We start from the raw sequence: 27,618 nt of genomic DNA on the forward strand, positions 1-27,618 counted from the left end.
AAAAATATTTGTGGTGAAAACTATGAGAAAACAGCCACTTCACTCACCCCAGAACAACCAATGGCCCAGTGGGATACTCGGGTTCAAATCCCGGCTCTGCATGATTTACATCCCAGATGAGCATCCAAGCCAGCTTGTTATTGGCTATTCTGGAGTGAGTCTTTCTATCTTGTTTTGACCAGAAATTCCACCTGAGAAATCTTCCTAACTAAAGTCATATGTTTCCATAAACACTTTTGATTTTGACTTATCAGCATTTTTGACTTTCTTATCACTGCATCTCAAATGCCAGTTGACATTTTAGCTCCGCTAGACTTCAGCAATTCTCTCTCAAAGGACACAAACCTCAAGGTGACAATTTCAGGGGCTGGGGGCAGGAGCAGAGAGAAAGAGGGACTGAAAAAAGACGGTTACTCACCTTTGTAACTGTTGTTCTTCGAGATGTGTTGCTCATATCCATTCCAGTTAGGTGTACGCGCCGCGCGTGCACATTCGTCGGAAAACTTTTACCCTAGCAACTCAGTGGGCCGGCAGGTCGCCCCCTAGAGTGGCGCCACCATGGCGCTCCATATATACTCCTGCCGGCCCACCCGCTCCTCAGTTCCTTCTTGCCGGCTACTCCGACAGTGGGGAAGGAGGGCGGGTGCGGAATGGATATGAGCAACACATCTCGAAGAACAACAGTTACAAAGGTGAGTAACCGTCTTTTCTTCTTCGAGTGATTGCTCATATCCATTCCAGTTAGGTGAATCCCAAGCCTTACAAAGGCGGTGGGGTCGGAGTGAAATGTGGCAGAATAAAACTGCCGAGCCAGAGGCTACAGCCTCTCTTGACTGCTGAACCAGGGCATACTGCGAAGCAAAGGTAAGGACCGAGGACCAATGGAGCTTCGCGACAGGTCTCGTGGGTAGAAACACGAGCCAGCAAGGCGGCAGATGAAGCCTGAGCCCTGGTAGAATGCACGGTGATGTGGCTTGGTGAAATATGAGCCAAATCAGAACAAGTGGGGATGTCCGCCATCACCCAAGATGAGATCCTCTGAGAGGAAAACAAGCAAGCCCTCCCTTTGGCCCGCTCCAGGGCAGAGCTGGGGCACCTTAGGAAATGATTCTGTCAGCACAAGATAATGCGAGCACTCCACAGATGTCCAAGGAGTGCAAAGGTTATGCCCATTGCGTTGAGCTGTGGGTAACATGAAAGGCCAAAACACCTTAGGGAGGAAAACCGGGTGCGGTCACAACTGCACCTTGTCTTTGTGGAACCTTCGTAAGAGCTCTGATCTCAGAGACCCGTCTGGCCAAGACTAGGTTGAGGCCCCAGGGCGGGGCTGGGCGGCGCACCCGAGGGTGCAAGCGCTCCAAGCCCTTGAGGGACCTCGAACCCATAGAGCGTGGGACACTGAACGTCCATCTTAGCCTGCTGGAAGGTAGGGACGGCTGCTGAGAGTATCCTCAGCGATGATACCGCCAGATCCTGCCGCTGAAGGCCAGAGGCAGGCCAGATAGAGGGGATCGAGACCTCAGCAGGAGCAAGATCGAGCGTACTGCAGCTGTAAAGGAAACGCTTCCACCTGGCTCGGTACGTTGACCAGGTGGAAGGCTGCCTGTCACCCCAACTCAGGTACGCAGGAGCCACCGTGAGGCGAAGAGGCTGCAGGTCCGAGTGACGAAGCCTGTCATTGCCCTGAGTGATGAGGTCTGGGCTGACAGGCCGAGCAACGTGGTATGTCAGTGCTGCCTGGACCACTCTGGAGTGATCATGATGACGCACGCTCCGCCCCTGCGGAATTTGAGCAGGACGTAACGAACCAGTGGGAACAGCGGGAAGGCATAATGCAGTTGGCCGTTCCACGGTATCAGGAATGCGTCCAAGATCGATTCCGAGGAGAGACCTTGGAAGGAGCAGGACACCTGGCATTTCCTGCACTCGCGGTGAGCGAACAGGTCTGTGTGAGGAACCATTTCCACTTCCGGAAAGCGGGACGCCTCACATGGGGCAGAGTGATGACTCGTAAGACAGGAAAGACCTGCTGAGTCAAAGAGATAAGACGTTCCGAACGCCTGGGAGAAAGGACGTCGCCAGCTCCATCGAGCGGGCCATGCAAAAGACCCGGAAATGGATGGCCTCCTGACAAAAAAGGGGGGAGGACTATGTCCCCCCTGAATGCTTATGAAGCACCTGGCCATTGTGTTGGCTGTAAACACCGAGATACAACGGCCTCGCAGCTGCCGCTGGAACCCCTGGCATGCCAGGCGGACTACTCTGATTTTTGGGGCATTAATGAGGAATGCCAGCTCTCTAGAAGACCGAAGGCCTTAAGCTCGGAGGTGACCATGAGCACTCGAGCAGAGAGATGATGCGTCCGCCGTCAGGGGCAGTGAGGGCTGGGGCGGATGAAACCGCATCCTGTCCCCACCAAGGAGGGGGTTAGCCACCACTCTAGGGAGCCTAAGGCGTTCGAGGGAACGGTGACTACCATGACCATTGGCTCCCTGTCCAAGCGGTACGCCGAGGTGGGCCAGACTTGGAGAGGACGGAGGCGGAGCTTGGCGTGTTTGGTTACAAACTTGCGGGCAACCATGGACCCAGGAGACTGAGACAAGAACGAGCTGAGGTCGTTGGGAAAGCCTTCAGACCTCAGATGATTGATGCCATCGCCTAAAACCGCAGTTGCGATAAGCAGGCTCCGGCTAGGTAGGAGACCAAGATAGCCCCTAGGAAGCCCAACCTCTGCGTGGGAACCAGAGTGGATTGCTCTATAGTAATCATCAGGCCTTGATCTGTGAATAAGACCGTGACGATGCCCACGGCTGAGTGGGTTGTGTGTCAGAGTCTCCTCGGATAAGCGAATCGTCCCAATACGGAAAAACGCATATCCGACATAGCTACGGTAGGCGGCGACTATGGCCGTAAACCGGGAGTATTCACCGCTGGCTATAAAGCGGAGGCATCTCCCGTGCGGAGGGAAGATGGCATTGCTAAAGTACGCGTCCTTCCTATCCAGGGCGGCATAGTAGCCCCCAGGAGGCAAGGATGGAATAATGGTTCCCAGGGATACCATGCAGAACTTCAACCTTATCCCCAACCGGCTGAGTCCATGCAGGACCAGGGAGGTCTGAGACCTGTGTTCGAGTGGGGAACTAGGGCATAACGGGAGTAAAACCCCTAGCCCCTTTCGTCCGCTGAAGGGGGACAGGGCTGGAGCAATTTAAAGGTGGTACCTATGCTCCATCGTGCGCAGGACCCAGCGATCTAAAAGTAACTGGGGCCATGCCAGGAGAAAGCGGGATCAGGATCCCGTCTTGCGACTGGTACACCGCCCTCCGACGAACCTTGGAAGGTCCGTCTTTGGTCCCAGTGGTAATTGCGAGGGACCTCGACTCTGGCTTTTTAGGGGGCCTGACGTTTGTCTGCGGCCACCTTGGCCTCGCCGTTTTCCAGAGTTCTGCCTCTGGCTAGGCACAGAGTATGGCGGCTGGGGCCATAAAGGCCTGCGGTTGGTCGCAAGCGTATACACGCTGAGACGCATTAGGACCCTATTGTCCAGCAGGCTTCGCAGTCTGGGCTGTCTCTGCCGCGAAGATGCCTGTACCAACAAAGGGTAAATTCTGTCCCCCGTCCTCCAAGACGGCAGCGAACTCTAGGTGGGAGGTTCGAGGGAGAAACTCCTCCACCCAGGTGCTATAATTATCGCAGCTAAGCAAGGCTTGTTGCTTTGTTACCCAGAGGCGCAGGGCCCCTGCAGAGTACACCTTGCATTCGCCAAGGCTCTTTCTGCTTCGGGGCTGGCGCCCGCTGGCCATGATATCAGGATCGTGGTCCTGAGCATAAAATCTGCGCATATGGGATGACACGGATGCGTGTCCGGATGGCCATGGAGGTACTAAAAGAAGGCACGGGCCGAGTCTCTGACTCACTCGGACCTTGCCCAACTCGGCACCGGGGACCGGCATCGGGAGGGGTATCGGTACCTGGAACGAGATCCAGACCCGCAACCAGAACGGTGTCGGGAGGTCGACCGAGATCTCGAGGCTCGGAGAAGAGCTACAGGAGTCAAGGTACCTGCCCCGGTGCCAGATGTCGGAACGGTGCCGATAGCGGGTCGGCGAACGGGATACCGACCGGTGCAGCGAGTGTGACCAGTACCGAGGAAAACAGTACCGGGACTGCCAGTGGTGTCCGGCGTGCCGGCGGGACCGTGATCATGGACGGTGCCGCTCTGCTGTACTGACAGGGGACAGTCCCTTGAAGAGACTGTATTACCCGTACCGGCGGTGCCCGGGTCAGGCAGCACTGACTCCGTCATGGCACTGAGAGCCCTCGCCGTTGGTAACATCTCCGGCGCGCAGGGAACAGCAGGCTCAACCACAGTGCGTACTGGGGAGCTGTCAGGCACCGGATTCGACGGCCCTCGTGGGGCCGGGATCCACGGTACCGAGGTCATCAGAGCTTCGGTAGGTGCCGGTGCCGGGAGAACCGAGTTATATAAGCCGTCTGGCTGGGGTGCCGTCAGCACTGAAGCAGCGGGAGTAATACGCTCAACCACGGCGCGTGCCGGGGAGCCGTCGGGCACCGGATTCGATAGCCCTTGTGGGACTGGAATCGACGGCGCCGATGGAAGCAGCCGGAACAGGAGCTCAACCACGGCGCGTGCCTGGGAGCCGTCAGGCACCGGATTCTACGGCCCTTGCGGGACCGGGATCGACGGTGCCGACGTCATCGGTGCCGCAGCAGGTGTCGGTGCCGGGCGATCCGACTTAAACTAGCCCTCTGGCCACGGTGCCGTTGGCACGGAAGCAGCCGGAAAATTAGCTCGACCACGGCGCGTGCCGGGGAGCCGTCAGGCACCGGATACTACGGCCCTTTTGGGACCGGGATCGACGGTGCCGACGTCATCGGTGCCGCAGCAGGTGTCGGTGCCGGGCGATCCGACGTAGACGAGCTCTCTGGCTGCGGTGCCGTTGGCACGGAAGCAGCCGGAGCAATACGCTCAACCACGGCGCGCGCCGGGGAGCCGTCAGGCACCGGATTCTACGGCCCGTGTGGGACCGGGATCGACGGTGCCGACGTCATCGGTGCCGCAGCAGGTGTCGGTGCCGGGCAATCCGACTAGACGAGCTCTCTGGCTGCGGTGCCGCTGGCACGGAAGCAGCAGGAGCAATACGCTCAACCACGGCGCGCGCCGGGGAGCCGTCAGGCACCGGATTCTACGGCCCGTGTGGGACCGGGATCGACGGTGCCGACGTCATCGGTGCCGCAGCAGGTGTCGGTGCCGGGCGATCCGACTAGACGAGCTCTCTGGCTGCGGTGCCGCTGGCACGGAAGCAGCAGGAGCAATACGCTCAACCACGGCGTGTGCCGGGGAGCCGTCAGGCACCGGATTCTACGGCCCTTATGGGACCGGGATCGACGGTGACGACGTCATCGGTGCCGTAGTAGGTGTCGGCGCCGGGCGATCCGACTAGACGAGCTCTCTGGCTGCGGTGCCGCTGGCACGGAAGCAGCAGGAGCAATACGCTCAACCACGGCGCGTGCCGGGGAGCCGTCAGGCACCGGATTCTACGGCCCTCGTGGGACCGGGATCGATGGTGCCGACGTCGTCGGTGCCGGGCGAGCCATCTTAGACGAGCTGTCTAGCTGTGGTGCAGCTGGCACAGAAGCAGCAGGAGCAGTAAGCTCTACCACGGCGCGAGCCGGGGAGCTGCCAGGCACCGGAGTCCCTGGTCCTGGGGGACTGGAATCGACGGAGCCGAAGTCATCGGTGCCTCTGCAGGCCGGATAACGCAACTGAGGCGAGCTCTCTGGCTGCGATGCAGGTGGCACGGAAGTAGCGGGAGCAGGGGGCTCAACCACGGCGCGTGCCGGGGAGCCGCCAGGCACCAGCAGGAATCGTAGACTCTCTCGACCTCGGAAGAAGGGAACGGTGTCGAGTCGACATCGGTGCCGGCGACGGTCGGTGCCGAAAGGCCTTGGTGGTACCGGCGGGGTCCGGTGCCGAGGAGGCGCTTCTGCCCGCCGCTTGAACATCGCTCCGCGCCCAAGGTGGAGGGGCAAGTGAAAGTCCCGCACCTTTTTGTTCTCGGCTTAAAAGCCTTGCAAATGGGGCACTTATCTGTCAAGTGTGATTCCCTGAGGCACTTCAAACAGGAGTCATGTAGGTCTCTCTTCGGCCGCGGCTTCTGGCAAGCCGGGCCCCTTTTGAAAACCCGGTGAGCCATTCATGGCTCCGGCACTGGGCTCATGGAAGGGGCTACTTCCTGAACCCCGCTAACTAAACTAACCATGTTAGCAAAGAAACACGTATAACCATACAAATATATATATAAAAGTGTTATAACTGCATAATTATATACGAGAAAACGAGTAGCTAGGGAAGTGGAGGTCAGCTAAGCCGCGCTCCACTGTTCCAACGACCGACACGGGCGGTAAGAAGGAACTGAGGAGCGGGTGGGCCGGCAGGAGTATATATGGAGCGCCATGGTGGCGCCACTCTAGGGGGCGACCTGCCGGCCCACTGAGTTGCTAGGGTAAAAGTTTTCCGACGAATGTGCACGCGCGGCGCGTACACCTAACTGGAATGGATATGAGCAATCACTCGAAGAAGAATATGTTATTCTGCCCTTCCTTAAAAATTATGACTGTATACATACCCACATTTGGCTAAAATCCACCCAGCTGAAGTCAATAGAAGTTGCACCACTTATGCCAGGGCTGAATTTGGACCAATGGGGAAATGTTATTCACAACAACAAATAAATAAATAAATACAAAATTAAGTGTGTTCATGTGTTTGTGTAAGACAAACATTCTCTCTGAGCAGTTTGGGCAGTGGTAGCTAGGAGAGCTCTATGACATTCCACAGGTTAGTTTGTTTCTAATGTGCAGAAGGCCTGAGTATGCTGCTTTGTGTGTCCAGTGCTGGGATAGCTTCAGGTGGCTGAAAACACTTGGCAGCCTGATACTTTTTGCAACAGGTTGAATACAACAGTGAGGTTTTTCACCAAAATAGAACAGCACCAAGAAAAACAAAAGGTTCTGCAAACACAATGGCCAGAATCTAGAACCTGTCTGCAGGAGCATCTCCCTTACTCGCCTTTGTTTCTGTGACCCTCTTTCCTCGTGTGTACATTTGAGCTAAAAGCTTCAGACATGCATTATGTATCAGTGTGAAATCTCTCTCAGGCAGCTCTGACTCATCAATTTTTGAACAACTTGTACATGGACTTGATTTTATCAAGCACCTTCCCCTGAGCCTACTGCCTTGTGAACCACACCCCTCCTCAACTACTGCATGGATATTCCAGCCTCTCAGGGATAAATTTACAGATTATTTGCATTTCCATCAACTAAAGCCTAACTCCCTCCAGACTCTTGATTCCCACACTTTCAAACTTTCCAAGTTCATCTGGTGTGGTCTGTAACAAAATACATGCTAGAAATGCATCTGATACCATATGGACCTCACTACACCCACTTAAACAGGTATTTTATTGCCAGTGGACTTGGGATAATAGGGAATGGGACATATGGAACGTCACCAAACCCTCTTAAACAGCAGTTTGACTTTGCTACCAAAACATTCTGGATTGCCTTGAACAAGGGAGCATGCTGTTCCTCACTAGATGTTACACTTAACTATCCCTGCCTCATTGCCCTATGTTACTTCCACCTCATCTAGTTCTCAGATTCCCAGCGTAAAATAAAATAATAGCAAAAGTAAATAAATAAAGCAGACGGGCGTAGAACTATCTTTGAGAAGCAGAAAAGTAATAACCATGAAATTGCCTGCACTGCAATATAACTAGAACACTAGAGACAATATTTAGGCTTGGTGTAACTCCACTGATATCAGCCTGGATAGTCCTAAATTAAAAAGAGATTGCACCATTCACATACCAAGAAATGGCCCAAGATCTCGCCTCACGTGACTGAAGTTCTAACTCTCATAAGGATTGGATTTCAATTAGTCTCATACTTGTGGGGCCTGATTCTCCACTCCATTACATCAAGTTCCTACTGGCGTTACGCCATTGACTTAAATGGATTTATTCCTGGTCTTCCCCAGGATGAGCGAGGGAAGGCTCAAACCAGTTGACTCCCAGAAGGGAAGCATGTGCTATTATCGGAGGAGGAATTTGGGAAGGGGTGGGGTAGGAAAGGAAAGGAGAATTTAGTTCAGTGGAGTCTGTCAGATCTCCCGGGATACTGCCAGCTTCTCCTTTCGCCAGTTTAATGTTCATGTTCTTGTAAAACAGTGCTATGGGGCAGCAGCTGCTGGTGCTTTTGCAAGGCTCTGTGAGTAAGATATGATTACAAAACACACTGAAAAATCAAGATTTAAAAACAACCAACAAACTCCGAGGGAGAAACAGAAGGTTGTACTTGATAAAAACAAGAAACAAAACAACAGAGCTCTGTGTTCATTCACGTAACTGGGAATGTTTTCCAGTAAGAGATAATGGCAGGAAACTCTGCAGGATCAGTTCTTGCGGCAGAAGTCAAAAATGGTTATTTTAGTGGTTAAGAGTTTATAAACAGTGCATGATGCCCACACAGATTTTAAGGTTTAACCCTGTCATTTAAGGGAAAATTGCTCAATGAAGCTTTTAAATCTGGGACTTCTAAGAAGGGGAGAAGGATGTATATTGGTTCAACTACCCATCTAGAGATGCAGTGGAAAGTCCACCAAGCAGATCTCAGCTGGGAGGTTTATACCAACTGATAGAACTCTGTTATAGATACTCTACCTTGCACGTTCTCTTTATTTTAAATGGCCCAGTAGGAAATCTACTCACAAGTTTATTACTTGCCCAATGTCTACTCATATGGCTTGTAAAATACTGGTAAGGGCTGCTTAATGATTCCTATGAACAGAGTAAGGAAAATGTTCATGTTCTACATCAGAAGAGAATGGGCAGGAGCAATCCCTAGTTCGATGTGCATGAGTATGTGTTGTAATGATTTGGCTCATACGAGGGTGTGCACATATTATGGCCTTCTGTTAGAAGGAACCAAAACTTCTCAGCTGTGTCTGATGGGCCCTATTACTGTAGAAAGCTGAAGGCAATTCTCCTCTAGCTCAAGTGGTAGACATGGGAAGATTAGACTTCTTTCCCTTCTGCTGCCATGAAGTTCTGAGAGACTATAGCAGACAGAGGAGTTAAAAGTGCTCAGTGGCCACAGCTTTGGTACAATATGAATGTGCATCCCTGAATGCAGCTGGTGTTCAGGATAAACAGGCAGATGTCCTTAATACACACGTGTAAAATGACATGCCCTCTCAGTTGGGCCTGATGTTAAAAGCACAAAACTCCAGTCCAAGCTCCCTGTTTGCTGCTGGGTGCAATTTAAGGTGTTGGGGATGATCTTTAAAGTGTGGGACCTGTTTATTAGAGAGCCTGCCTTTTACCTCACATCCTATCATAGCAATTACAATTGGCAGGGATGCTCTTGCTGATGGTCCCTGGAGCAGAATGCACTGGAACAGATAAAATGCTTTCTTAGCTGGGGGCCCTGCTCTTTGGAACTCACTGCCCCTGCAGGTCTGACATTAGCCAAGTCTGGCAAACCCCAGAGATAGTTTTTATTCATTTAGAACATGGCTAATTTTGCTTATTTCCTTTTGTGATAGTGGTGCCAGGACTTCTTCCTCCACTCAGAAGATTTGGGATTTTGTCACGTGGCATTTACTGAACTCAAACAGCAGGAGATTGCCATGGGAGAACTTCCCCAGTGTACAGGGAAAATCTTTGCTGGCACAAAATGGCAGAGGCATATCCGCACCTCCTGTACTTCCCTTCTGGGAAAGGGAAGGAAGAGGGTGTTGCAAGGAAGGAGAGGGGTGTAGTAGAGTAAGACTCCACTATACTCGATTTGCAACTAGCATAAGGTTCTTGAGGGACTGTGTGTGAGTGGCATAAGTTAAAACTGGCTCCTGAACCTTTCAACTTATGCCAGAGTTGGGCAAAAGAGAGTCAAGCCCCCATCTCCACTGAGCCCACACAGAGATTGGGTGCAGGGGAGAATCAAGTTGTCTGCATTTTTGACTGTATTACAGTGCTTTAAACACTACTAACTATGTAACAGAAGAAACGCTGCGATGATACATGGTCATATTGATTCAGTATCACATAATCACTCTCCCCAACAAAACACCATAGCCCATTCTCTCTGAGGACACTAGAATAACAGAGGACATGTTGGGACACTTACAAAAAGCAGGAGGCATTTGTTCTCACGGACAGCACCACAGCAGCCGAGAAAGCCCAGCAGGAAGAGCATTGCTCCCATAGCCAGCATGATGTACGCCCCCGTGAAGAGCAAAGGGTTGGCAGCCACAATCTCTCGAAATCCTGTAGGATCCACAATGACCCAGATCCCAACACCCAGCAGGCAGGCCCCTCCCAGCTATGATGGGGGAGAGAGCAGGAGAGGAAAAGAAGAGAGAGTTAATAATCTGATGACAGACTGGATTCTTCAGCAGATTTTCTCCAAAGAATTTCCCTTCAAGTGCTCTTGCTCCACATCAAACATTCTCTGAAAAGCATGCGACTCCGCCTACAAATGGTGCAGTCTCCACAGCTCTTTCCCCATTTTTTCCTATTACTGGGAACACACACAGCAAGTAGTGTCTTTGTTTCTTAAGACTTACCATGTCACCTGCACCAGCTGTATATTCCCTGCCTAAAGTCACAAGGCCATGTCCTCATCTCTGTGCAGAGCCTGACTCCCTAGATTTACAGGGGAGGGTTCCAGTGGAGGAGGGAAAGGAATCCTTCCCACAACAGTTATTGCGTTTCCCCTACGTGGGAAGAAACAGCCAGTGATTATACCAGCCTGAATTAGAACCTTATTCCTTAGGTGCTACAAACATCGGTCTTGTTAGCTGCTAGCAGTAGTATCCTCTCTGGGGGCTCACTGCCAGCTGAGTCAAACTCTGCACTGACTAGCTGAACATGGAGCTGTACACTTTTCAGTCAGGGGTAATACAAAGCTGAAGGGATCTTCTGCATCATGGCAACTTTGCCAAAGCACAGCAGGTCCTGTCAGCTCATCTATGGGGAACACCAGGGAGCTAGAGTCTGACAGAAACTTAATGATGCAGCGCAGTGGAAGAGAGAGCATGCAGGGGTAGAGATTTCCAGAACACTTACAAATATGAAGAAATTGAAAACAAACATCAGGTACTTCATGCAGCTCAGACAATCCCCCTCCATGGTCTCCAGGCTGCTCGATCCAATTATTCCTGCAAAACAACGTTTCCTTAGCACATACTCCTGTTACGTTTGTGACATAAGCCAGTTTCCCCTTCTATTTCCCCAAGGCCCTATGCAGTTCATTACACAGAAGGGTTCATTTCTTACCTGAACAAGGTACCATGATACAGGCTAATAGGAGGTAATGATCACTGCTAATATCCGGCATATTCTCCCCAGAGTGTGAGGGTTGGAATGGGGGAGGGAAGGTGAAGATTACAACAGATCGAAACAATCCCTTGCTCATAAAGCACAGCAACAAAAATAATCCTTGTGCAAATGAACCTTCACCCCTTTGTCCTGCCAAACTCCCTACCAATACATGGGGCACTGTGCACATCTGACCTCATGGCCTAAGACTCCTGCACTAACAAGCAAATCCTCAGCCATATCCTCCGCAGGCATAAATTGCATAGCACCGTTGACTCCACACAACCATATGGAAGTGGAGCACAGGGAGTGTGGTGCCCACTCAAAGGGTTTGCAATGCCTGTATCCCATGAAGCGCCATTCTTCAGAGGAAAGGGAACAGAGAAGAAGAAATGTTCCTGACAGATTTTAGAAGCTAAAGGAGAAGTGGGAGTGGGGATCTTAGATCCATGAGTATGAGGATCAGCCTGCAGGATTCACAGATCAGCAATAACTGGTCTGGCATCCACTGATTCCTTCCTACAGCCTATTTACTCAGGCTGGGGGCAGAGGGCCTTATTCTCTGTTAGCATAAATTGCCATAGCTCCACTGAAGTCCTGATGCCCCACACGCAATCCTGCACACTTCGGTTGCAGGCAGAGCCCATGGACACAGACGTGACAGGATTTGTTCATAAAAGAAAACACAAATTCAGCTGAACTGGTTGTGCGACTCCATGTATGAAGTAGATTGCAAGCTCTCCTAGTAGTAATTTATTATTCTTTAGATTTACACTGCAGCAGGCCGTGAGGCCCAACCAGGGATCTCTTATAGCGGTTGCTGTTAGAATACAGAGGAAGACAATCCTTTCCCCAAAGAGCTTTCAGAAGTGGTCCCCAAATCCGTAATGGAACCTGTCTGTCTCCTCACCCTCTGGGAACTGTGGTCGGGAGCCCTGGTGAGGAGGGGGGCCATGGTTAGGGCTGGGAGCAGGGCCATGGCTGGGGCCCAAGCTGCAGCTGGGCCAGAGCAGAACAGGGGGCAGAGCAAGGCTGGGTGGTGCTCTCTTCCTGCTCCCCCAACCCCTGAATGTTTCTCACGGGGGCATACCCCACAGTTTGGGGACCAGTGGCTTATAGTCTGACAAGGTGACTGTGTCTCCACATAGGTGGCACAGGCAAATGGCACAGGCAAATCATCATCATCATCATCATCATCAAGCTCCTATTAAGGCCAAAAGCATTATAGTTGCTACAGCTCATGGAAGTGCATGCACATGTGCGCAAACACGTGCAGTTTTACTTGGCTCCTTGAAGTACACTCCTAACTGGAATGGAGCCTATAGATTCTTTACCCTTCTCTGCTCCTAAAAAACCTGCCTCCAATTACCTACTATATTTGAATTGAAACAGTTGGAATCCCTGCAATACACATTATCCAAGGTTTTGAGGAACAATTTTCACAGACCCAGCGATAAATCCTGTCCTTTCGCTCCCTTGTTGTTTTCACTAATCCTCAGAACTTGAAGCTGCTGTATTGCCGCACCATGGTCCTTCCCTCCGTGACCATGGTAACTGATTTGCTTTAGCAAAGCTGCTCAGAGAAGCCCTTGACAGACTGCTCTCCCAGCAAGGGGCTGCCTCAGGTAAACAACAGAGTTCACATAGTGGTTTTGTTTGCTGCACAGCATCTGACTACTTAAAAAATTTAATTAGTCCCTTCTTGTCTTTGTAATAGAACAGGGACTTCTGCAGTGTACACTCTCACGTATGTATACACACACAAACACACACACGCATGCATGTCTGAAAAACAGGGGCGGCTCCAGGTCCCAGCATGCCAAGTGCGTGCTTGGGGCAGCAAGCCGCGGAGGGCGCTCTGCCGGCACCGCAAGGGTGGCAGGCCGGTTGCCTCCGGTGGCTTGCCTGTGGACGGTCCACTGGTCCCGCGGCTTCGATGGACCTCCTGCAGGCGCCCCTGCTGAAAAAGCAAAGGTGCTACAGCAGATGCACAATTCCTTTCTCCCTGGATTCCTGCTATGCAGGGAGTGGCATATGGCCCTGTACCACCCTGGCATTTCCCCTACACAGAGAGAATCTTCAGACCAGTTAAGTTAGCTTTATAGCCTCTTTGTGCTGCTTAAGGAACAGACAGAAGCTGTAGTGGCCCTGAAAATCTGGGGCTACATATTTCTTAGAAGATTGATTTACTGACTGCTATGGAAAGTGATTCTTCCACTCAACAATGACTTGATGGAGTCTCACATCAATGTCACTGTACGAGTATTCAGCAACATGTATATGTAAGGTCAGACCAGCGCAAGAACTGCGAACACAGTTACATGTGGGACAGACAAGACTGCCTATGTCCATTGCAGGCTGTTGTATTCCTTGCATTGTGCTATCCATAAGGTGTTAATGGAGACCTGATGCCACTTTGCTCTGTCATGGGCTGTTGCTTCTCAGTTGCTGGTGTCAGCCTGAGAAGTTTCAAGTTTGACTTCAGTGTGTCTTTATATCATTTGTACTGGCTACCATGAGACTGGGTGCCTTACTTTAGCTGACCAGGAAATATGGCCTTGGGTATTCTTGAGTTAGCCATAGGAATGAGATATCAGACCAATGTAGCTGAGCTTTTATGAGCATGCTTTGAATGCCAGACGTCTGACAACAATTAAGGATTTAAATATTGCCAATCTTATTCTACCATTTGACCCTGCAGATGAACCAAAGACAGTGCATACGGAACTGATCAAGTGGTGGCAACATGTTGTCCATGTCTCATAACCATGCAAAAGTGTTGTAAGCATGACTGCCTGATAGACACTTAGTTTAGTGCTTATTTTAATGCCCTTATCATTCCGTAGCAGGTGTGACAGCATTCCAAATGCAGAGCTGGGCCTTAGCTGTGTAATGGGTAATCTCATCAATTGTAGCATTCTGTGACCACATATTCTCTAGGTAGCAAAACTTCAACATGGGGTTCATTGATTGAACTAAAGCTTTTGACTTTGTGAACTGTGAGGGACCATGGACTCTTTTGTTCGTCTTTGGATGCTCTGCAAAAATGTCATTTCTGCCATTCGGTCCTTCCATGATAGGATGATGGCCAGAGTGATGGAAAATGGTGAGATATCCGACCCTTTTCCAGTCACCAATGGCACCAAACAAGGTTGCACGCTGGCTCCCAAACTTTTCCATCTCTTTTCTGGCTATCCTTATGGATGCATTTCATAACATTGACAGAGGAGTATTTATCCAATTCCACACTGATAGGAAAACTGAAAGTACTGTATCAATCTGCACCGGGAGATGCGAACATCTACCCAGTTGTTAAATCAATGATGCTCCACTCAGGACCCTGGAGACGATTTACCACCTAGCACAATAATGGCTTAATCCCTAGAACAAGTGTGTGTGTGTGTGGGGGGGAGGGGAGCTGGGATTATGATAGCTGTCCATGTGGGTCATCTAAGGTTGCAAGGGCAAAGTTTAAGATTCCCAGGGAGCTTGAGCCCTGACTGGATATCATAGGAAGAGGTATTCTTGGGCAGTATGGGAGGGAAGGGAGTGAGAATTCTTAGGTTCATTAGGAAAGAAGGTAAGTTTTCAATTCTCTTGAAACTCTGATGTTGTGGTGGTGAGGGCCACGCGAGAGATAGATTAGATAGATTTGCCATCCTGCCACAGGACATTGGTGCTTCAGCAACCCCCAGACTGAATGGCACTCTGAAGTACACATCACAACACAAAGTCATGATGTTGTGACACAAGTTATGAAGAAACATCACCACATCATGCAGGCCCTGAAAATTACCAGGGAACCCTTTAATACCTTGCAAGTTCAATATCTACCCACGCCCTCTAAATTATGATGACTCCAGAAGAAAAAGAGATAAGGGGGAAATCAAACCTCACTGTATTGTAGCTACAGCCACTCTACTTTACAAACATCTCTGTCACAGCACAGACCCCATCAGAAGCATGGCTGAGTGGTCTAAGCACAGGACTGGAACTAGGAACTTGTGAGTCTAATGCCAGTTCTAATATTGACATGTTGAATAGACTTGCATAAGCCATGCCACCTTCCTGTCTCACTTTCCCCATCTATATTTACCTATTGCCCAATAAGTGACTTCTTCAGAGGTCTGCTGATTTATCACAGCCAAGGATCTAACCTATTCTTCTTTTAAACCTAAACTGACAATTCCATACCTTGTTCCTAATATATTTATGCCCATTCTGCATGCAATAGCATTTTTTTTGCTGAGTAGGGCAGCCAGACTCCATATCTAATGAGTATTCAAGACTTGAAAACATGACTGCCAGGGCCAGCTGTCACATGAAGTCAGAACAGGCGGTTGCCTATGGTAGCAAAAATGTTTAGTGACTGAGCTCTGACAGGTGGATATTTTCTAGTTTGACTAAGGCAGCCAACACCCTCAGAGCTGGTGCCAAGTCTGGGCTCTGAACTCACCTCTGCAAGTACTCAGTACCACTTGGCTTTACAGACAAAGCAAAACAACACAACCAAGAAGGCCAACTTGGCACTGCTGCGAAATGGGGAACACACAGAGTATGACTTCAAAAATTCAAAAAATCCTTCAACTCATCATGTTCAAACACATACGAATTGTCGACAACAATGCAAGGTCTCTGCTGGTGAAGCCATGAACAGAATATATCAGAGCTACCATCTGTCTGTCATTTGAGATCAATGCAAATCCTTCAAACACCATCACCCCCCACTGAGAAAGGGTCAGTGTTGAGTTCAGGTTGCAGTTCTACAACCTGCAGTCGCAGAGAGCCTCAAGCTCTAACTTACAGAGCCCTTTCAAATCTCTGTTACAGACACCAATCTGAAAAGAGCTCACCCTTAAAAACCCCAGGATGTGTGTCTGCTTGGAATGCTCCAGCAATGTAAATCAATCATAATCCTGGTTTATCCAGACAGATAAGATGTGTTTAGAACTGGTTTGTGTCACCAGAGAGCACACCACTGAATTGAGCCTCTGCACTTAGACCCAGTGTTACAACACAGTGGTATCTGCAGTACTGCTTTGTACTTAAGTAACTGGAGGATTTCTAATTATTCCATGTGGTAACTGCTGACTTTAATGACAACTACTGTATATTGACTGAAGCTGAGGTTTTTAGTGGAAGATAATTGATTATAGGTTCCTATGATAAAATCACTGATATTAGAACTACTGTCAGTAATTTGACTCAATGGAAGTCATTAATTTTTTAATCATGCACAATGCATTTTGAATTATTCCAAACGTACACCAATGCAGTCAGAATCTGGCCCTATGTTTTATTATACCACATAGAAATGTCTTCGTCTCCTAAATATACAAAAGGTTCAGTTCTACGGGGTGGGAGAGGGGTTCATATTACATGATCCTCTAATTAAGCGACAGATCTCCAAAAGTCAGTGTATAAGGGACACTTCCCTTAATTTGTCCAAACTCCAGCTCTCTCATTTACATGACACTTTTGCCTTTATTCAAAATGTGGTTTCATGGTTTCAAAGTGTTTTACTTTTATGCGTGTGCTACTTTTTTTTCCTGTCTCCCCCTCTAGGAACTCTATCTTACAATGTAGTGGTGAAGCTCACAGAGAAGCAGACTAGCCTGGAAACGTACCCCAGGTGTTTTAACCACTTAGACAAAAATGCACCGCATTTGAATTACTGAATTTTTTTCCATCTTTCTCCTCCAGCTCCACATCTCTCTCTCTCTCACATCTCTTCTTGCATGTCTCGCCAACATCTTAAACTTCAACATGACCCAAAGTCAGCCCCTTATCCCTTCCTCTGAAAATCTCCTTCCACACTCCCATTCACTGTCACAGTCCTTCCTATCACTCAAATCTGTAGCCTGGTGTTCAGCTTTGACCTTGTGCTCTCTCTTGCCCTGCAGATCCAGGCCACGTCCAAATCTTCCAGCTGCTTCTTCCTCCACAACATCTCTAAGATCTTCCAACCCATCACTATTCTTATTCAGGCCTTCATCATCTTCAGCCTTAATTACTGTAACTTCCACATCGTCCCCGTGAGTCCATTCAAACCACACGTGCGCAGATCATTTAGTAGATCATTTCCCTCATTAATCCCTCTACTGGCACCCTCTGTTTAACTACATCAAATAAATTCAAGCATGCACACTCATCTTAAGGTCTTTGGAACTTGGTTTCTCCCTGCTTCTCTATTCATTTCTTATCACATTGTCTCGTACCTTGTGCAGACATCTCTCTACTTTCCTCAAGCATGAATATCCTCCCTGAACTATTCCATAAGGCCACCCTTCCCTCCTCTTTTAAATTCTTCCTCAAGACTCTCATCTGCTCTGACTCTGATAAAAATTAGCCTAATACTGCTGATTTAAGGTGTGCGTGGGGAGAATTCACACCTATTTTACATATTTGTACTCAGTTTAAAAACTACAAATGTATCTATGCAACTACAAATCAGTTCCTCTGTCCTCCGCTCTTCACGTGTCACTCGTCTCCTTAGATCGTAAGGAGCATGTATGTTCTCTGTCTTTATGTATGCTTGTGCAGCACCCAGCACAATGGTGTCTTGATAGAGATTGCGCCCTCCGGGTGGCATCAGCAGCTCAGGAATGAATATTCCAAGCCTGTCCTCATTGCCGTTTAGCCTTTGAAGGGGAATTGGACATTATGGGCCAGTTTCTCTCCTGAGCCAGTGCCCCAATTCCTAGAACCAGCTCTGGCTCTGATGCCTCTTGGAGTTGCTTCCAGGCATCTCTAAATTACATTACTAATGTAGGATAGGACTTTACATCAGTGTCCAATTGATGTAGTATAGAGTAGCTCCAACATATCCCTACCCTTACAACGGGCCAGGGATACCTCACTTACCCAGGTGTGTGTGAAAGAGGGAGGGAGGGAGGCCCAAAGGCACAGCAACTGGATTTAGCACATCTGCTCCAGCAAGGAGTTTCCCGCTGACACAGCAATTCTCTGTTACCTGGCTCCAGCCCACTTTTGCCACCTTAGTAGCATGAAGTGGGCTGGATTTAATTAGGGAATCCAGCCCTATGACAGGTGAATCTCTCACCAAGAAAACACACTATAACCTGTTGGTACCTTCCATGAAGCTCTCTTATGAGAACACAAATATTCCTCTTGGAAGAACAGCAGACACATACATAATAGATGCTGGAGAAAGCGTGTTGGGTTGCAGAAGAGTAATTTAAAAACTTCACCTATATAGCTCTTGAGGCTTCAAGCACAATTTCTCTTCTGACTTCTAATGAGCAGTGCACTTCATATATCTTTTATTGGCCAAGCTTGTCCTATAAGAAAGAAATATTCAATTACTGCAATAGTCAATAAAAAACAATCATGTTGAATAAGCCATTTATAAAAACATACCATCCTGATGAATACATTTCATCTAATTGCGTCCTTAATTTGGTGCACATTAGAAATGAAAGGCTTTTAGCACCCAGCATGGCATCCAATTTCTTTGGGGTGGTTTAAATATCCACAGACCATATCTATATATATCTATACAAACCCACACCCACTACCCACACCCATCCTACAACAGTATCAGATTTAACAGCAGCACCACTTTCAATATTTTACGGGATATTTATGCAAACTTTAAACTGCAGTAACTTTACAGGCCATTTACTGGGAAAATGAAAGAAACAGAGGAGTAGCTGTAGAATGTCTCTGTACGAAGTGCGGTCTAGTTATTAGAGAAGCAGATTGGGATTTCTGGCGTCTAGCCTTGATTCTGCAAATGATTTTTCATGCGTACTTGGGCAAATTACTTCACTTCTCTTTATCTCAGTTTTACCATCTATGAAAGGGGGATAATCTTACTACTAATTATTGTTAAATGCACTGAGATACTTGAGTAAAAGGCCTTATAAAAACAAATTTATGCAGAAAGACACAGACCTCGTCAGACACGCCGATACTCAGACTTACATAGTAGAGCTGTGCAAATAATTCACAATTAAATTTCTTCAGTGAATTTAACCTTTTCATTTCTGCTCACATAGTATCTCTCACACACAAGCAGATCACAACTTCCTCTGATCTCTTAATTGTTCAAATGTAAGTAAACATCTTTTGCACAGGTGGTGGTGACACTACAGTTATGAAAACAGGCTTGTTTTACTTTCACTTTGTCCGTTCACCCTCTCACCTATTACACCCACCTGTTTAATTTGGTCACAATCTGAGACCGTGAGCACTCTGCGGGAGGAATTGCCTTTTATAATTGTTTGGATAGCACCTACTGCAATAAGACCCTGATTCTCAGTTGGGTCCTCTAGGAATTACAGTAATTCAGATTTTAATCTTTTCAAAATTGTTTTTAGTCTGTGGCTTGATCACAGATTTTCTAAACCCAAGATGGGCTGCTTAGCTGTGAGTGGCCAGATAAATCATACAAGGCTATTTCCTGTTCCTTGACTGGATGAAGGTGCATACTCATATGTGTAAATTTAAAATCGGTTTTCCACAAATACTTGCGTTCATGACTTTAAGATTTGCCTTCTGTGAAGGTTTCTGCCAGTAACTCTATCATTTAATACTTGTCGAAAATGAACACAAAAGGGGCACTATGTGGTTGAAGCAAATTCATTTTAAAATGTAATTAATATTCACATTCTTTTGCATTATTCCCTCCGCTTTCACTCACTCACACTCTCTCTCTCTCACACACACACACACACACTCTCTCTCTCTCTCTCTCTTTTCTTGTGAAGCTCCATCCTTAATGCTGCACATGTTTGAGTGGCATATTTCTTCACACACTCACTCCACATGTTGCCAGAAGTAAAGGGATAGGTGCCGCTTGGCAGAGAAGATGGCTCTAACTTTTAGTTTGGAGATGTCGCTGTGCTACATAAACCTATCATTAAGAAAATAATGAGACTGATAGGATTCCTATTCCTGCTGCGGATGCATATAATTACACCGCTATAAGTCTTCAGAGGCCTGCGTGGCAGGGGAAATTTTATATTTTCATAAGTCACAATATTTTAAAGGAATTACAATACTACACAGAAGAAAAACTGAGATGTGTCAGTAGATAGCAGCAGGTGCTGTGGCACTAGAGATGAAAGAAAGTGATAGATAACAGACAAGAGCCAGGCTCCACCTTCACTCTGTGGTCTGGAAGGGCAGAAAGTCCCTGCCAAACAGACTCTTTCAGGTTAATCGCTATGATTCAGTCATTAAGGCAAATTACAGCAAGTGTAAAACCACAGGGCCTAACTGAGACTCAAGCAGGAAGAGATTTAATTAGAGTTTCTGGGAGAAACACAGGGGTTGTCAGAGTTATAGATAATGCAAAGCCTCCTTGTTTTGAAGGCTTGACCCGAAGGCCACCCTGACTCATCTTGATGAGCACATGCACATTTGACACACTGTCCTGTCATGTCACACAACTCCTCACACCACTGCGACAAGTTTCCCTGATCTGCTTCCCCCTCACCCTCAAACACTTGCTTTGAGATCAGTTCCCTAGAAGGGTCTTTGATTAAGGCAGGGGTGGGCAAACTACGGCCTGCAGGCTGGATCTGGCCCGTCAGGGCTTTGGATCCAGCTCACGGGATTGCCTTAGACTCCCTGCCTGCCCTAGCCCTGCGCCGCTCCTGGAAATGGCCAGCACCACGTCCCTGTGGCCCTTGGGGCTGAGGCAGGGGAGGGGGAAGCAGAGTGCTCCACGCGCTGGCCTCGCTTGCAGGCACTGCCCCTAGCAGCTCCCATTGGTTGGGAATGGGGAACCGTGACCAATGGGAGCTTCGGGGAAGGTACTCGCAGGCGAGGGCAGCGCGCGGAGCCCTCTGCTCTCCCCACCAGAGGCCGCAAGGACGTGGTGCTGGCCTCTTCTGGGAGTGGAGCGGGGTCAGAGCAGGCAGGGAGCCTGCCTTAGTTTCACTGCACGCTGCTGCCACCCCAGAGCCCCTCAAGGTAAGTGGCCCTAGGTTAGAGCCCACACCCCGCACCCTCCTGCACCCCAACCCCTGCCCTGAGCCCCCTAACCCCTGCCATACCTGTACCCCAAGCCCCTGCCCTGAGCCCCCTCATACATCCCGCACTCCTCCTGTGCCCCAACCCTTGCCCTGAGCCCCTTCCTGCACACTGCACCCCCTCCTACACCCCGCACCCCCTGCTGCACCCCAGCTCTATATTCATGGCCCTCATGCAATTTCCCCACCCAGATGTGGCCTTCGGGCCAAAAAGTTTGCCCACCCCTGGATTAAGGAAACACTGTGAAACTCATATATTAAACCCTTTGTGATGTTGCACTCTATATAATTTTATGAAAATATGCTAATGTAACTGCAATATACTTCATACAAAAGGTCTCTTGTAAGGTATCATTACAAAGCTTATAATCTACTGAGTGTGGTCATCCTATTTGTATAAAGGTATCACTCTTATATTTCATATTTCTAGTTTCAGATACAACTCTGAGGGCCTATTGTAATTATGCAAAGTGTGCGCCATTAATGGTGGTTTGGAATCTTGATGACTTCCATTAACCAGGACAATTGTCTGAAGACGGCTCTGTTTTACTTGTAAGTCTTCCCGTATACATGTGTGCTGGCAAGTGGGTAATGAAGTCTTACAGTGACATGTGATCATGTCACCTAAACTGGAATCCATCTTTAACCTGGTGTCTTTCCATTGAGAAGGAGGGGTTGGGAACCAAGAGAGGGACAAAGGATTCCCACCTTATGCAAAAAATATATAAATGAGTGGAAGAGAACAAAAGGAGAGAGCCATCATGAGGAATCCCCTAGCTACCACCTGAGCTGGAACAAGGGCTGTATCAGGAGAAAGGACTGTGCCCAGACTAGGAAGGAGTCCAGTCTGTGAAAGAAACTTATTGAAACATCTCTCAGGGTAAGATTTTATCTGTACTCAATTGTATTATTGTATTAGGCTTAGATTTGCATGTTTTATTTTATTTCACTTGGTAATTCACTTTGTTCTGTCAGTTACTACTTGGAACCACTTAAATCCTACTTTCTGTATTTAATAACATCACTTTTCACTTATTAATTAACCCAGAGTATGTATTAATACCAGGGGCGGGGGGAGAACAGCTGTGCATCTCTGTCTATCGGTGTTATAGAGGACAAACGATTTATGAGTTTACCCTGTATAAGCTTTATACAGGGTAAAACAGATTTATTTGGGGTTTGGACCCCATTGGGAGTTGGGCATCTGAGTGTTAAAGACAAGAACACTTCTGTGAGTTGCTTTCAGTTAAGTCTGAAGCTTTGGGGCAGGTAATTCAGACCTTGGATCTGTGTTGGAGCAGACAGGCGTGTCTGGCTCAGCAAGACAGGGTGCAGGAGTCCCGAGCTGGCAGAAAAAACAGGGGCAGAAGTAGTCTTGGCACATCACTTGGAAGTTCCCAATGGGGTTTCTGTGGTTCAACCCATCACACCCTTTTATTGCCACATCCCTTGGAGGACTGTAAGAGAGCCAGAACAAAGTGAGAGAGGGATCAGGGGTGTGTGGGAGTGGTTGCTTTGGGGAGCGGGCAGTAAGTGAAACAAGAAACCTGTGAAGATCACAAGGCTGGAAAAAATAGATCTGGGTCATGTATAATTCCACTGATTCCTAGACACTTCACAGAGCAGGGTTAAAGACCAAGTGATTGGCTTTTGGGTCATGTGGTGACAAGGCACCCTGATCATCAATGCAACCAGCTGTTGCCACTCCTTTTTCCCACCACATGTGCTGTCTGTGCAGAATGTAGGGAAATGGATACAGACACCAGGTCCACATGCCCCTTTGAGGGGCAGGCAGCAGGTAGGGGCCATTGCCTTCTGGATGTTTGCAAAAGGTCAGTGCCAGTATCTCCCCGTGGAAAAGGAAGGGGAGATATTTTGGTGGATCTGGGCCCAGTCTAATCTTAAACCCTTACTAACTCTGCCCGACAGGAAGGCTTTGAAAAAAGGTGAACCATATGGTATTTTGATAGTATTAGAGCTTGCATGGGCCATCAGCCCCATGCATTATCCTGTAACTGTAGCCACTGTATAAATAATTGCACTGGAATTTTATGGCGCTTACATAGAGTCATCACTGTAATATGAAAACATTACTGCATGTAAATCCAATTAGATTCCAGAGTGCAATGTGGAAGTACAATTGGCCCCCATGGAGCAGCGTTGAGAGGACTGCACAAGGCCATGGAACTAGATACTAAATTACAATCAATCTAGCTCCTCTTAAGTTGCATTAAAACGCAATTGTCACTATAATACAGGCCCATTTCCCGTGACAACTGTCTCCCCTTGCAACACTGAAGCCAAGTGAACTTGCTGCACTGCCTGATGGCATTTAACTGCTCTGCACAGCTCATTTTGTGAGGTCCCTAGGATCACACTGATGCCTTAAAACATTAACCTGATAGACTCTTAAATATTAACCACCACCCCAATCCCCCTATGATTTTAATTGAAACTGAGCTACAACTGAAGCTTTCTTCACTGTTTCCTTCACAAGCACAGCACTCTCGGCAGCAGCTCAGCAAGCCTTGGTCTCGCCTGGTTCCTGTCTTTCTACTATTAATCAAGTCAGAATTCTGCAACAAAGTGACCATGTAATGCCTTGTTCCAGAAACTCTTGTTACAAGTTTTTCATCATTTGGACTGAATAATTAGGGAACATGGGGAAGGGAGAAGAGGGCTGGGCTGAAACACTTAAAGGTGAGTGCGTAATAAACAACAGCAGCTCTGGAATATAAATAATATGTATAATTTTTGCTTTATGTTTCCAAAGCACCAGGGAAACATCAACGAATCACCCCAGCACTCATGCTCAATGCAAGGAAGCCCTCAGTGGAGTTAAATAAATAACAGTGATGCCTAGCAATTACATAATACTTTTCACATAAAGATCTCAAAGTGGTTGTCACAGAGCATGCTCCTACAACCCTGCATCTCACTTTGTAAGTATTCCTGTGTAGGCTCACCATAGTGCGCTCTATTTACAGTGGGTCTTCTACAGCTTGAAGCTTCTGCCTATACTGTTCTGCAGACAAACCCATCCCATCTAAAATGCAGTGTTGCCAATTCTGATGATTTCATCATGAGTCTCCTGATAATTGTTTTCCTTAAAGCCCCAGCTCCTGCAATTAAATGGATATGTGATGATTTCAGTCTTCATTCTTAAAGAAAAAGTATGTTTCAAGCCCTACCAGCTCTAGGGAAAGCTTCAAAATAGGACCCCAGTGCACCCTAAAGGTTCAAAAAGCAGAAGGCAAATAGGAACAGATCTATTATTTTACATAATCTCATGAATTAAATGCCAATTTCATGATTTTGGGGGAGCCTAACATTATTTTTGAACATTTGTGGTTGGCAATACTGAAAACGGCCACCTTTACAGCATCATGCTCAGCCATATAATTACCTTACGCTTCTCTCGAGTGGTATGAAGCCAATACCCTCTTCTCCCAGCCAATCAGAAAGCCAATACCCTCTTCTCCCAGCCCACTGCTGAAGCCACCCTCTTAAACAATAAGAAAAAGGCATCAGGGTCATCAAGGTTGGGCTCATTTTGCACTGTCCCAGGCCTATCATTCTGTTATCATTCCCTATTGGAGGGCACACCAATTTCTCTAAGAACTGTTGTTGCATCTCTGATTGGCCTAAAATCAACTTGCCAGGACAACAAGGACTGTCTTTCCTGCTGCTGGGTCTGTTGAAATTCCTGTAGAGTTTTCTGTTATATCTTTTGCTGTTCATCTACCCTGTGCACAAGTTCTTCCATGGTGCCTGCTCCACTGTGCCTTCTGGGTGACTTTCCTTTATGGCCTTTCTCCTACACCAGAAGGGGAATATCCCAGACAAGCCCTGAGTTTTCACAGGGTATGCTTCACCAACCCTGCACCTCGCTTTGCAAGCAGTGCTCACACCTATGTAGGTTCACCAGAGTGTGCTTTATTTACAAAGTCTTGTGCAGCTTTGTGTCCCCACAGCCTAAGTCTTTCCCCAAGCTTCATCCTATTCCCTAGGTACAGGGCAAGAGATAGCAGGGAGACCTCACCTCTCTGAGATCCTGGATTTCTTTACCCTTCCTTTTCCTTGCACCTCCCCTCCCCCACCCCCGCTTTCAACCATCCCCAACTGATGAGCAGAATCCCCTTATTAGCTAATTAACAACTGGGTGATTAACCAGTTATCTCTCCAATTCAGCCCTTGCAGGGAAGCTTACCGCCTTAGGCTACTCCCACTCTGTCAAAGTGCCTTACAAAAGAAGATAAATATCATTATACCCATTTTACTGATGAGCAAACTTAGACAGAGAGAGGGGAAAGGTCTTGCCAGGTCAATGGTAGAATCAAGAATAGGGATACTGACATACAGTACAATACCCTACTCCCCCAGACCACATTGATGCCAGCCCCAGGCACACTGATGTTTCGATTCTTTCCTTGAGAAACAATCTGGCCCATTCATTACATTTTCTGGAAAACATTTTCTTTTCATGGAAGACATCTATTTAGCTATCTAAATACAGATTTAGATCCTAACTTTGGGCACCCAGGTTTGAAAATGTTGGCCTTCAAGAACACACCAAATTCACCCTGGGTGCAAGTTACTAGAATTGCATCAGGAGTGAATTTGACCCAACAGCTCTAAAGGCAACAAGACATGACATATCATAATTCCAGGTACTCCTGGGTGCAGAAACGCTCTGTGTGCTTCCTAGGGACTCCCAAAACTTAGAGTGCTTAACATCACACACAAACACTCTTCCACTTCTTCTGTTAGCCTATACAGACCTCACTTTTATAGGGACTGACTCCTTGACACTCTCCTCTGCTCCCCTTCCCTCTAATGATTCAGTCTTTTTTGGTTTGGAGTAAATGCCTCAGTATCTTGGCGAGTTGATGACTGTTTGCAAGACGCAGTAATCCATCCAAAAAAATATATAGGGCAGTTGCAGTGGCAACCTTGTGCACCAAAACCATGAATTTTAATCTCTTAAATCCCTGATACTTTTCAGGCCAGAAAAAGGGGAATTCATTGATTTTTAAGACAAACAGGCAATCAAAAGGGAGTACGTTATGAGTCACAGACTCTTCTGCCTAGCATAGCTATGCAAATGCCTTCTGCCCTCCCCCCAGAAAAGCCTTAAATAAACAGACTCATTTTCTGGCAGGGGTTTTGGAACCCCATGCTCTTGCTACCCGCTTTAATACAGAACAGTGCTACGGAACAGGGTGGTCACTTTTTGTTTTCAACAGTTTCCACCAGGAGGAGGTAAAAACAAACACCATTTATGAAGGAAAGCTGTGTAGACCCAAAAACATGTTCCTGCAAACACAGGGCTGTGGTCGTGTCCCTCCCAAATCCCCAAAAAGAACAAGAGGGACATCTCCAAAGTTTCTCTAACTCCAGTCTATTTGCACTACCATAATCAGAACAAACAGAACCAAACCATCTCCCAAGTTTAATTGACCCACCATCAGCACTCCACAATGAAACCTCCACCTCAGTAACAATTAACTGATGATTCAGCCCAATTGTTGAGCAGTGTGTCCTGCATGCAATACATAGCACTTGCCTTGGAGCCAAGGAGTTGCTAGCTGAAGCCATAAGCAGATTTCATACCCCTTGGAGAACTATCAGACAAAACGCCAAAAAAACAGACCACGCACATTTCCGTATTTAGAAAGATCTTTGGCTCTTTACCTTGTTCGGGTGCTCTGAATATCATCATACATCTCACTGTAGTTAGATGCCAACTTCCTATTCATAGCATGAGATATACTGAGCAATTTCAATTCCCATCTCCAGATTAAGGAGGAAAGGACGTGCACTTGCCACACTAACCAAGGAATCTATTCACCCCTTGATATGCATGTATACCTTCCTATTACTGTTGTGGGGAATTATACACATGCTTCAGGAAAAGAATTTATCCCGAACAAGTCCTTGGTCTTTACCTATAGATTGTCCCAGGATTCCCAGTTGCACAGAGAGATTTTGGCTGGGATCTTCAGGCCTGCACGGAAACTAATAAATTCATTGTATATGAAAACCAATTGAGTTTCTGCAATCAGCAACATTCCAGTGCACACCAAGTGAATTAGCAATGATGGGACACTTAAAGTGAAGTGGATTGATATGTATTTGTAATTATGATCTGAAGAGCAGCAGAGATTGCCAAGAATGATGGAGACAGAGCTTTGGCAAGGCTTTGGTTAGTT

The 27,618-nt window shown here is 47.7% G+C and overlaps 1 protein-coding gene across 3 annotated transcripts in view; it reads right to left on the reverse strand.

The window, feature by feature from the left end:
- The window catches only part of TSPAN18 (tetraspanin 18), a 188,182-nt gene that overhangs the window by 22,246 nt on the left and 138,318 nt on the right, over positions 1–27,618 (reverse strand). For 2 of the 3 annotated variants that reach the window (XM_030559982.1, XM_030559984.1), the window contains exons 3-5: positions 18,617–18,706; positions 11,154–11,245; positions 10,207–10,407 (exon numbers count right to left, since the gene is read on the reverse strand). In XM_030559982.1, coding sequence (XP_030415842.1) covers positions 10,207–10,407; positions 11,154–11,216 — 264 coding nt within the window. In that variant the 5' untranslated portion in view covers positions 11,217–11,245; positions 18,617–18,706. The remainder of the gene's footprint in view (positions 1–10,206; positions 10,408–11,153; positions 11,246–18,616; positions 18,707–27,618) is intronic. The other variant, XM_030559983.1, reaches the window with a different exon arrangement.

The sequence above is a fragment of the Gopherus evgoodei genome, chromosome 4, assembly GCF_007399415.2.
Source record: "Gopherus evgoodei ecotype Sinaloan lineage chromosome 4, rGopEvg1_v1.p, whole genome shotgun sequence".
Taxonomy (NCBI): domain Eukaryota; kingdom Metazoa; phylum Chordata; order Testudines; family Testudinidae; genus Gopherus; species Gopherus evgoodei.